Raw genomic sequence first — 17,117 nt, 5'->3', positions numbered from 1 at the left:
TGTCTTACTTTAAATAATAATAATTAAAAAATAACCATCAATAAACATAAAATCGCATCAAAATGTAAAATAGAGCATACACAAATACTCTTTACAAAATATTCATTTTTTTTTTTTTTTTGGTGTTCATTCACTGATACGTTTGTCCCAAGAGTAATACTTTTTTTTTGTTACGAATTATTATTGATACTGACTCCAATCATTCTTCCATTCACGCAAATAAATTTGAGCATCAGGTGATTCAGTCTCGATCGAAATATTGATCCCTATATTGGTCTTGATGTGATATGAATCGTCTAGACACTAATCTATGTATCCAGTCCCTGTGTCTCAATAAATTTATAACACAGGATAGCGTCTACTATTTAGTAGGGAAGTAAATGATGAAGTTAATTTGAAGCTTCACGAATAATACATATGTTAACCGGTCGAAGCCACTTTTCAAACGACCAGAAATTATTTGACATGATTTAACATTTAATGAGTGTCAAGCTTGACATGGAAAGAAAGAGATAGAAAAAAGGGTGAAATATCTTTTTGCTACTACATATTTATATATGTATATGTGTATAGATGTATACATTTACATGATCAATTGGACTTAACTGCATAGGATGGCGTTAACGGACGACATGATTCGTATATGTTATGCATTATCCGCTTTTAACGGAAATCCTTTACATTAAATAGACTTATTAGCGTAAATTTTCATATTTTTGGTATATTTAAAATTCTATTACGTGAGTTTTTTTTTGCAAATAAATAATATATTTCAAGTATTTTCTAAAAATGTTCATTTGTAGAAATGAATATATCTCTTTATGTTATATTAATAAATAAATAAAAAATTAGAAAATTTTTAATTTATTTTAAATTCTTTATAGTCATTTTATCATTTGAGTTATATAATACTGAAAAATAACCAAAATATATTATTTTAATTGCAAAATTGATTAATAATTAATATTAGAATAATAATAATTATTGCTTCCTGAGAGAGAGAGTCATAACTTTGGTAATTAAATATGCGGCGACTCTTATCGCAAGACGAATCACATAAAATAAGTCGGGTCATTTTCATTAATAGCATCAAGTCTTGGAAAATGTCGATGATGATTACAGTTATTTGAACATTTTTTCACCCTCATTCCTTTTAATTTTCGACGTCACATGTAGGTTGGTTTTACTTTGTACGCTTTTTTCCATACTTCACATAAACAAACAGTACTATGAAACCTATAAAATATTGCTAAAGGCATTGATACATGTGTAATAATTGTCCAAGCCCATAATCCGTAAAAATGTAACTGAACTGGATGTGATTCAGCTCGTGTTTTTTCTAAGGTATTAATTGCCCACATTGCTAAATTAGTTACTAATAAAAATGTTACAATTTCACGTCCTGGTTTTCTTCTAATTTGTTCTGGAGTTGAAACTGATCGTCGTGAAGCATCAAGAATAAAAATAGTCTGACAAGTTGTTTGTACAACTGATGCTAAAGCTGTAACGAGCACTAAAATCGTGTGCTTTTCTAACGTAAAATGTCCACCAATAATTGTAAATGTTGAATAAATAAACATTCCTGTTTGGGCAGCTACTAATAAAATATTGTCGAGTTCTAGATTCCTAGTTCCATCGTAGCGTAATTTTTTCATTTGAAACATTCCGAACAGAGTGGCCATTGTGGACATACCGTAGAGCATGAGCTCACAAATATTTACTTCCGTTACAGCGAAGCTTACAAGCTCAGGACGAGATGTTAAAACAAAAAAAAGAATTAGAGAAATAATAGTAAGCACTAAGATTAAAATTCCAACGAAAAGACCCTTATGGGCTCTTGCGCAGTCTACGCTGTAATGATGTGGCGATCTTCTGTAAAAAAAAAAGGAATATATATAATAAACATTACTAATACTATATTTATATATATTTAAATAATAAAGCATGTGAAATTTTTGTCAATAAATAAATGACATACCTGTAGGCGTGAGCATGATGACGAGCTCCAGTTGAAGTCATAAGTGAATGAGATCTTGTTTTAGCTATATTCTTCCACATGACATAAAGAATGGCAGCACAAATAAGGCTGTATTCAATAGTACATGGAAAAAGGAAAGGACTGGCATCTTGGACTAATGACCCCATGATGTTGGTTCTTCTGCATTCAAACATATGATGAGGACCTTTAAGTCCTCTTGATACTCTTACGTGCTCTCCATGATGACTGTGAGTGTGCCCTCCAAGGTGAATTCCTTTCCCTCCTAAAATGTAAAAAAATTGTTTCACTTAATTACTTAAAAATTGAATTCATTGTGAAATTTAATAATAAAGTATTAATTTATTATTTTAATTATAATAATTAATCATTATTAATATTTACCAAGTCGATGAGAAATTCTTAATGAGTTATTTTCAGGATTATAAAATGTTAATATTTCATGTTTTGTTTCCTGTACGAGTACACTTAACCATACAGAGAGATTAGTACCAATCATGTGCATAAGTCCAAAGCGTGCGAGAACTCGGTGTGAAGAGACTTTAATTTGCTAGAAAGAAAAAGATAAAAAAAAATGAAAAAACGACTTTCCAATGTATTGAGTTTTAAGCACAAAGTAAAGACCTATGTGTTAAAATCATTCACTCTAATGCTTCATTAATCATCGGTCATTATTGATCGATAGTATTTCTTTGAAGTCTTAATTTAAGAATGTGTCGATAAAACGTAGTATTATTATCGTTTAGCTTACCACTTACTTGATCATTTAAAAAGATAAAGTACATTTGAATGAAAATAAAAGCCATTCTTGTTGCTGGTGTTAGAGCCAACATTATATTGTGACATTTTGTGTTTCGCTCCAGTTCAAAATATTGACCAAATTCAAGGCCTGAATAGATCATTGAACCAATGCCGAAAGCTACAGCACCCATTCTTAAGTAAAAACTTCCGTAATGTTGAGCAGCAATGAATCCTGCTTTAGAGCATTCGTTATCAGGTGAATCACTCCCAGCTCCACTAGAAGATCCACTAGAGTCTATATCACTTATTTCTTTGGATTCATTAATTTCTAAAAAAAAATTAATAATTTATGAAATATATTTCTTAAAAAGATGTTGAATTAAAAATTAATAGAAAAAATTACTTTTTTTAGGTTTTCCCTCTATTACCATCAATATATACATACAAAAGAGAAAAAACATGCTTCCAAAATAAAGATATAAGTAATATCCCTCGTAAAAAGAAGGTGGAATATATGAAGAAATCACTTCAGCCATTGGAAATGCTATGCCCATCACCACAAGTAGTTTTCCGTAAAGTGCACTAAGAGTCGTTGCCAGAGCATATCTGAAGAAAATAATTTTATTAATAATCAATCTAATTATTAAACATAATTTTACTGATAACTCGAATAATAAAAAAAATATTTCCATTATTTGAATATTTTTTACATTTTATTCACATGAATCTAAAAATATACATTTCACTGAAATTTCTGTGAAAAAGTTCTTCTACTATCAATATTATTATTTTACTTTAATTCCAGGAAAAAACTATTTTATAAATGACTTCATGTGAAATTCAATACTATATTTAAATGAAAAAATATTAGCTCAATTGCATGCAATGTCGTGCTGACCTGGTATGATTTTCTAAAGTACCGGTAATTGTACTCAAGCCACGAGGATTGTCCGCAGGAGTTTGACTAGTGGAATCACGAGGATTATACTATTGAATTTTTCATTTTAAATCGAATTTTAGTTTTATATATATATACCAAATAATATTAACCAATTAGATCAATTTCAAATAATAGAATAATTATTATAAATAATTGAATTATTAGACATACGCCCCAAGATGTTTACTGTTGATATCATCAGTGACCTCGATGAAGGTCGGGGCCGGATAGCAGACGGCTGGAATTGGTCGAGCTGGACAAGGTAAAGCCAAAGCAAATTGACCAACTGGTCTATGAATTCGAGATGGTGAGCTGCTACTATTTCTTGAAAGTGTTTCCGGTGATACTATCACAGCTGAGGGTGATGTTGGTGATGGCAAAGATGCAGGAAGTCCTGGCCAACTACTTTGAGTAAAAGAAACATAAAAGAAAGGATATTACAATATAATTCTTACAAATCATATTTAATTATTTAAATAATTTTCTAAATATTTTTAAATGCCTCTATAACATAATTAACAAACTTCGGTATAAAACGTGTAAGAAAAAATTATATAGAGACAAAAGATAACTGTAGTGCATCTCAGACATGAATTTTTTGAAATAATCACGTAGTTTTCTGAAAACGACAGAGCCCTATTGTGAAGGGAGCAATTGACAAAGATATATAAAGAAAGAAAGAGAGAGCAAGGGAAAAAGTTGAGGGGTTGATTTAACGACTGAGTGGTATTCACTCATTGTGCATAAGGGTACGTCCAAGAAGCTTTATATCCTTTTTTGATCCTTTTTCATTTTTTTTTTCTTGTTCTTGAATTTTTTTTTTCTAGCACAACACTTCCAATGCTACTTGATCTCTTTAATTTCATTCTTATTCCAATTGGAAATTATAATACTTATGTCAAAGTATTTAAAAATAATATAATAACAGAAGTGTTAATTTTTTATCACACATGACACATCTTTTTAAAATTAAGAATTCATTTATATTAAAATCTTAAGTGATAATATTAATATTTTTAATAACTAATCATCATATAATGCAAAAATAAATAAGTAAAAAATTTAATTAATGAAATATAAAAGTTTGGATTAATTATTATTTATAACTAAAGTGTATGATATCATAAAAATATAAAAAGGGTTCATTTCTGACCTGAGTGACGTTTCTTTGATTAACATGATAATTTTTTGATTACACGATTGAAACGAAAGCCCAAAAAAGTAACACAATTACATAAAAATCACAACGTAGTCGATCACTCTCAGACCCCACATTGTAGACTGACCAACTCATTTGTCACTCACTCTTTATTCTAGACAAATCCCTGCACTCACCCGTCATCCAATCGTATAATCCCCGAGCTTAATTTATTAAAATATATTTCACGTGTACCTACTATAAACTCCTTACAATAGGGCAAATGACAAATTGTAATAAAATTATAAAATAAAACAATAAAATACCCAATTGTACAAAGTATAAAAGTAATTTAAATCAGCATAACAAGACCGTTTGATGTCACTGGAAATAATGAAATTTTACGAATCATCAGAGAACTCATTGAATTAATCTTGCACTTAAATAAACACAATTATTGCTGACTTAAATTTTTATAAAAAAAATTTTATCGATTTAATTTGAAAAAATAATTGAAATGTGAATGATAAAAAGTGAGGAATTTAAAAAATAATAAAAGACAACTCATACTCATTAGGTTTTTGCAATTTCCCAAGGTCTCCGGAAATTGCTGGAGAATTTGAAATTTCCCTTCGAGCTTCAAGAGCAGCTGCCTCTTCCTCTTCCAGACGTAATTCCTCTGATGCTTCCTCCGGTATCGTTGTGCAAATATCATCCAAAGGTAGGAAACCATCATCTAAATTTCCATTATCTTCTAAGTGATTATCATCTAAATGATTCGTGGGCCTTGTTACTTCTTCTATATCTGAATCTATACCCTTAATAATTAAAAAAATTATCATACATTACTAATTATATATTCCCATATCAAAATCAATCAATTACATTTTAAGTGTCTCTTACTTTTAAAATCAATTCATTTCTTTCATCTAAATTTCAATTAGACAATTCTCATGAATTTGATTAATTATAAATCCAAGTAATTCAGTTGAATATTTAATTAATGTCTTTGAAAAAATAATGAAGAATTCATTAATTAGAAAAAAAAAATACCTGAGCAAAATCCATGTAAAAAAAGTCTCGAGAGTCAGAACTCCCCCGACGAAGCCTAAGGCTAAGGTCAGGTGAACTTTCGCCCATGTTTCTTATCTCTTTCAACTCTCAAGTTATTAAGTTCTTTGTCTTCCGTATCTGTACTTTATCCTTACCGTACTGACATACAGCAATTGTAACACTTTAAAAAAAGCATATTCGTACAACCTGTAAGTTTACAAAAACTTTTCTTCTCTAATCTTTTAATTATCTTTTCATACAAAATACATCTTTCTTCCCTTATTCTCACCTTTTCACTTTATTTGTTGATTAAATTTTTTTCTTTTTCTTTCATTTACTTCCAAAACAGAAATAAATACTGGATTAATAGCTATCAATGTCTTCAAGTTGCTGGTAAATTGATTTATAAAAATCTTTCAAGTAGAATCGGTAAGGCGATAGTCAGACCACACAAGTGGTTTTGCATCGAATTTGTTTCATTGTCAAACACTCAGAGCTTAAGATATAAATTGCACAATATCTAGAATTTATGATAAAGAAGCGTAAGACTGTCTGCATTCTCATGGGGATTATTTCTGACCCTCTGAAGATTTTCTTCGTTTACACAATATTCTACGACTCGTACAGTATGCTAGTCTAGAATAAGGCAGTCTGTCTCCATAAAACCACTTGTATTTTCACTGTTTCACAAAAGAAATGTACTTTAGCACTTTTATTATTTAGAGTCATGCAAACAGTGTAGAAAGTCATTGTTTACCATCTCAATAATATAAAACAAATGACACGAGTCTATTATTTTTGGTTGGAAATCATTGAAAAAACCGTTCATCTTCTTTCACGAGATTTGTAAATAACACTGTGAAGGTTAAATAAAACAATTAAAAAAATTATTCAAAAAAAATTAAAAACAATTGAAGTAACAAAAATTTACTCACCGAAATGTTGATAAATAAGACATAGATTCTAATCCAATATAAACTTAAAAACTGACAATAAAAATAGATGAGTTTCAGTCTTTAATCTTCCAAGAACACATACGTTTGTGATAAAATATAAAAGAAAACTCCACACACGGCAGATTTATAATATATAATACAAGGCGGTGTACAATAAACTAACCACCCTTTGTGTATTTTCCTGATTCAATGGTACAGTAGTAAAAGTAGTGTAGTATTCTAACACGATTACCACTACTATCACAAATGTGATGCTTGTAGGTGCAATACCACTCTGCGTGACACTCGGAAGAGCGTGACAGGGAATATAAGCTTGCGGAAGTATGCACATTCATCCCCCAATTGACTAATACTCACGATATCTCATAGTAGAAAGGGCAAAGAGTTCTTTTTTTTTTTGGTCAATCGTCATTTATTTATCAGTTATTCTCCACTTTACCAGGTTTAACTTGTTGAATTGATGAGGGAAAAAGAGGAAGAATAGAAATAAGAGAGAGATATCAGATGATAAAAGTATCTTTAGTATGTTATCTTCCACACCCGACTTTCACTAGACAAGCCGCGCGATCAATCGTACGGTAGAAGACGAAAATTTTGTAACCCCGAAGGGCGCGCCACACAAGTCATCGACATCCCGAGAGCTGCGAAGCTGGAATGACCCGGGAGCTGCGACGCCAGCGCTATAAAAATCCTTGTGGACCATAACGGAGTAAGAAATGGGAGATGGCAATATAACAGGGACGAGAAATTTTGTCCAGTACCCTTCTGTTTTATTTGTAATTTTTGCAACATCTATTCAATTTATTTAAAATACATTGCATAGTGTTAAACTTTAATAGAATTCATTGAGATAAATATACACTATTATAAATTAAACTTTGAGTGAAATACATTTTTTTGATGATAAATCAAATGATGTATAAAAATTTTCTGCACATAATAATTGGAAATAATAATTGGAAATTACTCATACATCATTGATGTCTCAGAATATTATATATTTATCTTAATTATCAAATATTTGCAACTTACTAATATTTCTTATTCTATATCACGTACAATGAAAAAATTTTATAAATGATAAATTTTTTGTAATTTTATAATCATTTTCTTTACAATATAAAATTACTGTTTAATATTATTTTAATTAATATTACTTTAATGATCTAAATTATATTTAAATTATATTTTTTTATAAAAACATTGTTTATTTGTTAATTAAATTTATATATACAATATTTTATTATTGTTCTCGTAATAATTAATATTTTTTTTCTGTTAAAATAAATGAATAGTATATTATTCTTACTTTTTATTGCCTTCAATTACCAACACACTTTTGCCAAGCTAAACCTCCACAAAACATTGAGACAATAAAGTAAACTACGACAATCAGGACAGCTCCCATTATTACGTAAAGTTTAATATTTTTCCAGAAAAGAGATCGAGCAAGATTTCTACTAGTTTTTCTGAATGTAACAGACTGAAATTAAATAGTATTGTAAAATAGTTATAAATAACTTTTCTTTTGTTCTAATAATTAATAAAAAAATTTATAATCATACTCACATTATTAGTTAAATTTTCAGTCTTATTAACGAGAAGTTCTAAACGTTCACCTCTCATTGCAACGTTATCTATATTTCTAACCATAATATCCTTAAGTTCGTCAAGTTCTCCATGAACTTTAGAGAGCGTATCAATATCTCTTGATTCACTGTAATGCTTCTGTAATTGATAAACAACAATTAAAGATTAAAATTCATTAAACAAAATATTTTTATGATAACAGATATTTACCATTTCATTAGCAAGAACTCTTGAGAATTCAGTATTCATGGCATATGGTAATGCAGTATGTGCTCCTTGACCATAGGTTGCTTGAAACCTACGTTTAATTTCATTGAGAAATAAAAATGCTCTTGATCTTTGGAATTCCTATTAATCAGAGTAATTGTTTGTTTAGTGGACAATAATTATAGATTTATTCATAATTTTTTTTTATTCGTGTTTTTATTTATTTTATTTTATTTATTCGTGTTAACTTCAAATAATTTTTAATTAACATTCATGTAGATTTAAATTAAAAAAATACTCACATCATCTGTAATACATAGATAAATAATCCTATCTTCACATATGTAATGAAAAAGGTATGGGCCTTGCGAATATGTTAATTTATCATTATGTGGTGGTACTTTTGATAGTATTTGTTCAGTCACTTCCTCAACATTGCCAGTACAAGATGCATATTTAGCTAGAACTATTGGCCCACGGGCAACAACACTGTATAGTAATGGCATTTTGAAATCTAGAAAAAAATTATATACATTTATAAATGAATTAATCAATGAAATATATTAATCAATTACTGCAGTCATACACTGTCATGATACAGTATTCGAAAATTGATTCATAAAAGGTTATCAATGATGTTTAGGTCGAATAATGACAAAAAAATATAACTTTTAGATAAATAAAAACAGAAAAAAATGAAACATTAAATATAAATCAAAATTATTTGTCAATTAAGTTCAACATGAGCGTATTATTATAATAATAATTTATTAATGATAAAGATAATAGTTTATATGACTCACCTGAATGATTGTGACGCACTAACTATGGACTGCGATAAATGTCTTTGTAACCAATTTACGATATTGTGTTTATTAAAACTAAAATTTGAATTTATTATTAATTAAATAATACAATGAATGTAATTTAGATGATTGTCATTAAAATAATAAATAAGTAATCAACTGTCAAATAATTTTGACAATCACTTGTGATTCCACAATCAAGATTTCACTTCAACATCCGAAGTAAACTAGCGACACACTTTCCAATGTGTAATTAATTTGAATTAAGTTTCCAATACAGAAGTCAAGTATCTAATTTATGCACACTCGATAATGCAGAACTATAAAAAATAAAGAATCATTTTACAGTGTAAAGTTTACAGAATACATTTTTAAACATTTATATTCAATATTATATATTATTATGGCATAAAAATATATTAAAATAGAGGCACAAAAATGGTAAGAACACCTTAACATTTCATTATCTAATTGAAATTGAACAATATTGTATTAAAAAAATTAATCGGGATGGCTTTATAGTTAGAAAAATTAATTTAATATTAAGGTATAATATACATATTAAATTGTTTATTAAATAATTGGTTAATTAATGAAAATTGATACCTAGTTTTTCGATACATTAATATATAACTAGGCCTCATTACAATCGAGTAACTTCTGTAGTCTTATTGGTTCTAATTTTACTATCTGAATGACTATTTTTTCTATGTCTTCCTTGATGATGATGGTGATGATGATGATGGTGATTTTGATCATGATGGTGATGATGATGATGATGATGTCCAGAATATCCAGATTCTTCATGTCTTTTAGGCTTGTCATGAACACTTCTTGTCTCTGATTTATCAAGACACTCACAGCTATGATTTGATTCTATTTCACTCTGATAAGGACTCTGAACAAGTAAACTCTCTGTAGATTTAGTAGGTTGAAAATGTTTTTGTGTACTAGTTGAACTATTAGAATGTGACCTAGAAACTGATTTACGTTGATTTAATCCTGATGAAGTTTTAGAACGATGAGATCCTTTATTAGGTCTTTCAGCACTGTGAGTTTTTGTTGATGTGTCTAGATAGCCATAACCAAATCCATAACCACCAAAAGCTTTGGTCGTTAAATTATCCCATGATTTAGGCTTTGAATATTGAATGCAAGTTGGTGGTCGATGTTGGATATTAGGATCCCAATAAAGAGTATCAGTACTTAACGAAGTTGAACAAGAAGCGACACTGTCAATTGTTGTTGACATATCACTGCTTGTAATTGAATGAAGACTGTGCCCTGATGCTCTTGAACAATTATGACTTTGATGTTGTTGCTTTTGCTGCTGCTGCTGCTGTTGTTGTTGCTGTTGTCTCTGCTGCTTTTCTGCCTGTTGTTTTTCTTGCTGCTGCTGTTGTTGTTGTTGCTCATTTCTCATCCGTCTTTGTTTTTCTCGTCGTCTTCTACTTGGCACGCAATTTGGATCACAGCAAGGACTTGCTAAATCATAAACATCTAAATTTCCACTGTCAACCGGATCTCTCTGTCTTTGACTATTAGCACTAGAGATACAAGCTACACATAAATTATTATGAGAAGTATTATGTGTATTTTCCAAATCTGTGTTCAATGGCTGTGGTGATGGTGGTGGTTTTGGACTAGATTTTGTTTTTGCAGGAGTAGAAAGTAGGCCATTTGCTTGATGATAACTGTGACGTGCCAGACTTATAGAATCAATAGAATTTTTGGATAAAAAATAATGATGATCACTTCGTGATCTTGGTGGTCCTATTGTTACTAAGCATGCTGTTGATCGTGGAATAAGACATGGACGACCATCTGCATACTGCAAAAAAATTTTTATTTATGATGTAATCAATTAACTAAAATTTTTTCAATTGTTAAATGTATTTAATTTTAATTTATTCCTATCTAACACTTACTACACTATATAATAGTAAATGTTCAATAGAAGCAGCTGGACGACAACATTGAACAGTAGATGTATTTAATGTAACTGAAGTTGAATCATCGATTTCATCACAATTAGGAGCTTTCTTTCTTGCAGGAAGTGAATGAGTTTTCCATCTTCCCATTAATATTGACCGTTCTCTTTCACACAGTCTATCTAATTCAGCCAATCGTGATTGTAATGCTCTTTGAAGTTCAATATAACGCATATGTAATTCTACCTTTCTTACACAATCCTCAAATGAAACAACCATCCGCATTCGTGAGTCACAATTTTTAATAAAATTCACGAGCGTTTTGTGATCAGCTCGATCCATTTCATGACCATTTATTGACAAAATAACATCTCCTTCTCTCATTCCTGCTTTAAAAGCTGGACCATCATATTCAACATAATCAACATATGTTACCATTTCTATTTCTTGTTCACGTTTATAATGAATTCCATAACTCTGAAAAAAAGATTTGTTTTAATCTCTTATATTATAATATAAAATCATTTATCAAAAATTCAATATGTTGTAAATATTGAACAAACAACTCACAAGGAAAATAAATGATAATTTAATAGCTGAATTATTTAATATATGTATATATTTAAATATGAGACATTTGCTTACTTGTAACGTAAAACCATACGTTCCGTTTTTCTTTTCAACAATAATAGTCCGACGTCGACGATCTTCATCTGCTCGTGTTACACGATCTGATGGGGATCTTTCTAATACAGACTAAAAAAATAATATACTATAATATTAAATATAATAAATACCTTAATTAAAAATAAAATTATCATTCAATTAACAAGATTACACTTAGAAATATTTATTCAATTTAATTCTTTAAATGGATATGAATTAAAATATTTATTAAACTTCATTAGATGTTAATAGAGTAATGTTTATAGAAGTAAATACTCTAATATTACTGATCAGCATATACACTTAAAATATGTGAAGAGCATTTATTCGCAACTGTTATATTATTAGAACCAGTCGCTATAACATATGGTATATATCTATACGTATATACGATTTCCTTTACATGAATTTTCCCTTTTCCATTATCTATTTCAGTTGTGAAATAATTACTTCCACTTTCATATCAATTGAAAATTATCTCAGTGAATAAAGCAATTAATGGATAAAAACTTTACAATATTTCGAATTATAAAAGATACAATAAAGATTAAACTATTGACCGTGGGATAATTTGATAAGTTAAAAAATTTATCAGTGCAACTCAATTTTTATCACACTTTTTAAGGCGTATAAAATATAGATAAAAATTTATTTTTAAAAAGTAGTAATAGTAACAAAAAAGTAAATACACATTCAACAATGGCACTCCATTCCTCTTCATCACTATTGTCTGTACCGGCACGCCTGATGGCGACAACCTCTGAATTTTGTGGTGACCCATTCATTATCTTTCTTTTTTTTCTTCAAATAATTATGTAATTTCTTTCAATATTTTCTTTATTATCACTATTCATAAAGCAATAATTTATCTTTTGATACTTTTTTCGATTTTTTTTCGTTTAATTTTTATGTAAAATTTAAATTTCTTCTTCATCTTCTACTTTTCCTTTTTCTATTAGGCGTAAATAGGCCATAAAAACTGTATTCACATGTACACCATGATAGAATATAAAAATGAACAATTTAATACTCTACTATCGCTACTGATTATGCCAAGTGAATATCCAAACGATAGGGTTGTTTTTTTTTAGACAATTTAGACGCGCAAGCGCAACAATATCGGCCTACAACCCTCTGTCCGGTGACTCAACGATATCAAACCTCTCTGGAGGGTGACTATCGTTCAGCGTCGGCGCAATAAACAATTTTATTCTATATCATTAACTCAATCATGAATTCCTGATCGATATTTTTTTATTACTATTCCATTATTTTATTATTTTCAGAATTCATCACTCTTCAAAGACATCCACACTTCTTGGGGTCAGATCTATTGGGAAATCTTGATGAATTAGCAGCTGGACAATTGAGAAACTTTGATGGTACTGTGTGGGATTCAAATAATCTTAATGGAGTAGACGGTGGTGGGCAAGGAATTACCATATCTTCATTATTAGAACGTATTGGATTAACATGACTTTTATTCAAGTCACTGCAGTTGCAGGTGCTGAAAGTTTTTAATGGTGCTCTTCCTCGCAATGATGATGGTAATTTAACACTTGATCCAATCTTCTCACATGTAAATACGGTATTATCATCAGCACTCTTGAAAGTATATGATTCTCCATGGTATGGAATTTGGAATTGTGTAATGATATTTTTTCCAAAGCAAGAAATTCGTATAAAAAGAGTAACATTGCCTACAACTTGTCCTGTGCCTGTTGTTATTCTGAAAATTTTTAAATATTGATTAAAATTAATGAAGAAACAAATAAAATTTGGCAACGTTTTTTTTCATCATATAAAATAATTACTTAAATGTATCCTTCATAGTTTTACAACAATTACCGATCTTGAATATATGTTCTTTCAATATTGCATTAATGAGATGTTGTATTTCTATTCGATGACTACCGATAAGAATTACATCTGGTAAAACACCTGATGGAAACTTTTTAAATACAGACATTGTAATTGGAAATGAATGCAATGGTTGTTCTAGTGCACTTGCTGGCAGTGCAAATAAACATGATTTGCCTTTACGGAAAATTTGTGTTTCATTTTTAGAACAGATACATTTACTTGAATTATCATCTTGATAAATATTAATCAGTGGCAGATTCAAAATCTACAATGATAAATTGATAATTTGGTTATTTAATCTTATTCATAAACGTATGTATTTTTGTACTGGTTATATCTTAATTATAATACATGAATAGTGAAGATTAGATACTTGAAAAGATACGTAGGTTGCAGAAGGTAAAATATTTTCATTTATAGCGCGTACAGATGGAACATTAATTTGGTCAACCACAAATTCTATTAGAAATAGATGCTGGTTATTTGACATCTTTTGACACTAAAAATAATCATTCAGTTAATTACTTTATTATTTTTATCACTATGTTTGCTACACTATACTATCAATTTTTTTTATCATTTAAAATTTTAGTATTAAAATAGAATTCACTAAAATTTAATTAGTTATCACAATTCATGGTTAATTAATTTTCAAAATTCAATTAGTTAACATTCTTTTGTTTATGCAATTGTATATTAGATAAATTTTGAATGATAAAATAAAATTATAATATAAGATAAAGTGAAAAAATAAATATAATGAAAAGGAAAAATTTTAACTGATTACTAAAAATAACATAAATGTAATTACGTCATTAATCAATATTATTTTTTCTTTTTCTTCTTCTTCTTCTTTGCTTTGCCTTTTTGTTTCTTTTTACCACCTTTAGCTTTTAATTTCTCATCTGGCTCATCAACTTCTGTTTGCATTTCTCTCGTTTCATATTTAATTGGAGGTCTACGATCAGGTCCTTTAGGAGTTTTCATTTCAATTTGAAAATCACATTTTTCTCCATCACCCACTATACCTTTTTTACCAACTCGAAGAACAAAAATATCATGCTCTGTATCAACAGATGAAATAACATCTTTTGGTTTATTTATATTTCCTGCTTCGTCTAAGTCTCCGGAAACTTTAAGTACCACAGGTTTGCCACAAAGTTGATTAAATTTTCCTCGACTAGATTGAATTGGTTGATTATGTTTGCTAATATTTTTCAACACTAGATCATCTTTAAATACTTGACAAGTATCATTCATTAGATCAATTATATTGGCGCCAGGGTATCTGCAGGGAGAACAATAATACATGGCGCCAGATTTCATTTTATTCTTTATATTAAATTTGTTCAACTTATTATTAACACTTAGTAGACTTTCACTAATTATCCTTAATTTGTAAATAAATGGTTTATCAAGACTTTCGTCATCTTTAAAGATAAAAGATTTCTTATCATCATCGATATCAAAAGTTTCCATTTCTGTGATAATTGACTGTCCAAATGCGGAAACTCTTACAAAAATAAAACTAGTTGCTGCTAGCTCTTCTTGATAATAAAAGTTTATAGGTCCTTCATAATCCTTAGATACAGATGAACCTTTCTGCCAGCAACGACTTATTTCATTTCTCAAATTACTAAATTGTGTTGTAAAATTTAATTCACCATTTCCAATCAATATCTCTGAATCTGTTTTTGCCATTTCTTTAAATGCTTTCAATTTAATATTAAATTCAAGATTTTTATCTATCACTAATTGGTAAGGCATTGCAAATAACACAGATTGGCCAGCATAAAAATTTTCGACATCACTTGTAGAATCTTTCACACGAGGAGTAAACATTAAATCCACTGGTGTTATTTTGATGGCATCATTTTCTTCTAGATTTAAAAATTGCAATGAGACACTTGTTGGTACCAAACATGTTTGATTAATTTTTTTCAATCTATCCCCAGATAGATAATGAATGAAAAATTCTAATAAAAATAAATATTGTTCATTGTTTGAGATAAAATTAATAGACTGTTGTGACGATGTGTTAGGAATTTCCATTTTTAATTTAATAATAATACACTTTTTGATAATATTCCATTTGAAACTTGAAAAATTTTGACGAATAAAAATTAATATTCGGTAATTGATAACCTAACCAAATCAGCAAATAATGAATTAACCTCTATTGAACTAAATTCACATGATTTTTAATTTTTAAATAAAACAAAAAACTTTCTTTTATATATGTATATACATATTATATGTAATGTGTGCATATTATTAAATATCAGTTACGACAAAAATTCCATGATTAAGCATAATAAAGATATATTCAATATTGTCGATAAGTGAAGAATTTTGCTGTATAAAAATTTTTGTCCTTTTAGTTGATTATCTTATTATTTTATTATCCTTACAGTAAATATATGTGAAATAAATGGTAATAAAATAATAAAAATAATTTATTATTGAAAAAAATTGTAATAAATTACTGAACTTCTATTTGTTCATTTTATTTCGATATCAAGTATTTAACATTTTATTTTGCGTAAATAAAAATATGTACATACTTCAACATTATTAAAAGTACATATAGTCACTAAAATCGATTAATCTTCATAATATTGTTATTACGCAAATCAACATATAAACAATAACTGATAATAAGATATTTTTTATATTAAAATGATATTAGCTACAGTTGATAGTAATAGAAAAAAATGTATTATTGTTTATCAATTTTCATTGTAAACAATAAAAATAATTATTACATTATATCGATTATTAAAAAAATGATAATAAGAGCCACAAATTATCGTGAGACACACATTACTTCTAATTGACCTATTAGTAAGATCGTTAAGAAAAATTCTTTGACTTATTTAGACCCTTCAGAATATATAATTTAACGTTTCGGCATGACTTATACAGTTGAGATAATTTCTATTATACTACTATTATTACTTTAAAAATACACATTGTAATTTTTATTAGACTAATATCAATCTCAGACTATTTTTACTTTACTTAAATTATAAGATTTAATTATTTTTTCAAAAATAAACCTAAAATAACTGCCTTCTATCACTTAAATAATTTTTTATTAAGCAGGAAGATAATTACAACAAACATTGAATATCTCACTTAATTAATCTTCACAAATTCGTATACAAGTATTTATCGATACATAAAGAATTTTCTCACGTGTCAAATGTCACAATCATTTTATGAATTGA

At 28.5% G+C, this 17,117-nt stretch overlaps 4 protein-coding genes across 10 annotated transcripts; all 4 read right to left on the bottom strand.

The window, feature by feature from the left end:
* Window positions 1-893: 893 nt before the first annotated feature.
* Window positions 894-7,462, bottom strand: LOC118071662 (proton channel OtopLc-like). 5 transcript variants are annotated; one of them, XM_035090922.1, is made up of 10 exons: window positions 6,804-7,462; window positions 6,158-6,724; window positions 5,869-6,075; window positions 5,386-5,633; window positions 3,849-4,082; window positions 3,141-3,343; window positions 2,755-3,065; window positions 2,381-2,546; window positions 1,979-2,261; window positions 1,167-1,872 (listed from the first exon to the last, which is right to left on the bottom strand). In XM_035090922.1, the coding sequence occupies exons 3-10, from the start codon at window positions 5,953-5,955 to the stop codon at window positions 1,167-1,169; spliced, it is 2,238 nt and encodes a 745-aa protein (XP_034946813.1). In that variant the 5' UTR covers window positions 5,956-6,075; window positions 6,158-6,724; window positions 6,804-7,462. The 5 variants fall into 5 exon arrangements, with proteins under 5 accessions (XP_034946816.1, XP_034946813.1, XP_034946815.1 ...); XM_035090924.1 differs by having other exon boundaries at window positions 5,869-6,548; window positions 6,626-6,724; XM_035090925.1 differs by having other exon boundaries at window positions 894-1,872; window positions 5,869-6,724.
* A 549-nt stretch (window positions 7,463-8,011) lies between these two features.
* Window positions 8,012-9,668, bottom strand: Vamp7 (Vesicle-associated membrane protein 7). Its single transcript, XM_035091336.1, has 5 exons — window positions 9,425-9,668; window positions 8,924-9,135; window positions 8,625-8,762; window positions 8,394-8,552; window positions 8,012-8,307 (listed from the first exon to the last, which is right to left on the bottom strand). Exons 2-5 carry the CDS (start codon window positions 9,125-9,127, stop codon window positions 8,146-8,148), a joined length of 663 nt encoding a protein of 220 aa, XP_034947227.1. The 5' UTR covers window positions 9,128-9,135; window positions 9,425-9,668; the 3' UTR covers window positions 8,012-8,145.
* A 348-nt stretch (window positions 9,669-10,016) lies between these two features.
* LOC118071874 (myb-like protein P) lies at window positions 10,017-13,314 on the bottom strand. 3 transcript variants are annotated; one of them, XM_035091332.1, is made up of 4 exons: window positions 12,714-13,314; window positions 12,004-12,114; window positions 11,356-11,835; window positions 10,017-11,258 (listed from the first exon to the last, which is right to left on the bottom strand). In XM_035091332.1, exons 1-4 carry the CDS (start codon window positions 12,807-12,809, stop codon window positions 10,071-10,073), a joined length of 1,875 nt encoding a protein of 624 aa, XP_034947223.1. In that variant the 5' UTR covers window positions 12,810-13,314; the 3' UTR covers window positions 10,017-10,070. The 3 variants fall into 3 exon arrangements, with proteins under 3 accessions (XP_034947223.1, XP_034947225.1, XP_034947224.1); XM_035091334.1 differs by lacking the exon at window positions 12,714-13,314 and adding an exon at window positions 12,326-12,349; XM_035091333.1 differs by lacking the exon at window positions 12,714-13,314 and adding an exon at window positions 12,197-12,320.
* Window positions 13,315-14,016: 702 nt separating this feature from the next.
* Window positions 14,017-15,939, bottom strand: LOC118071876 (uncharacterized). The gene is made up of 2 exons (XM_035091337.1): window positions 14,699-15,939; window positions 14,017-14,386 (listed from the first exon to the last, which is right to left on the bottom strand). The coding sequence occupies exon 1, from the start codon at window positions 15,937-15,939 to the stop codon at window positions 14,713-14,715; it is 1,227 nt and encodes a 408-aa protein (XP_034947228.1). The 3' UTR covers window positions 14,017-14,386; window positions 14,699-14,712.
* Window positions 15,940-17,117: the final 1,178 nt, after the last annotated feature.

The sequence above is a fragment of the Chelonus insularis genome, unplaced genomic scaffold (assembly GCF_013357705.1).
Source record: "Chelonus insularis isolate UGA/USDA-ARS -01 unplaced genomic scaffold, ASM1335770v1 contig_88_pilon, whole genome shotgun sequence".
NCBI classification, from domain to species: domain Eukaryota; kingdom Metazoa; phylum Arthropoda; class Insecta; order Hymenoptera; family Braconidae; genus Chelonus; species Chelonus insularis.
The sequence above is the reverse complement of the archived record's forward strand: the minus strand, read 5'-3'. Positions and strand labels throughout refer to the sequence as shown.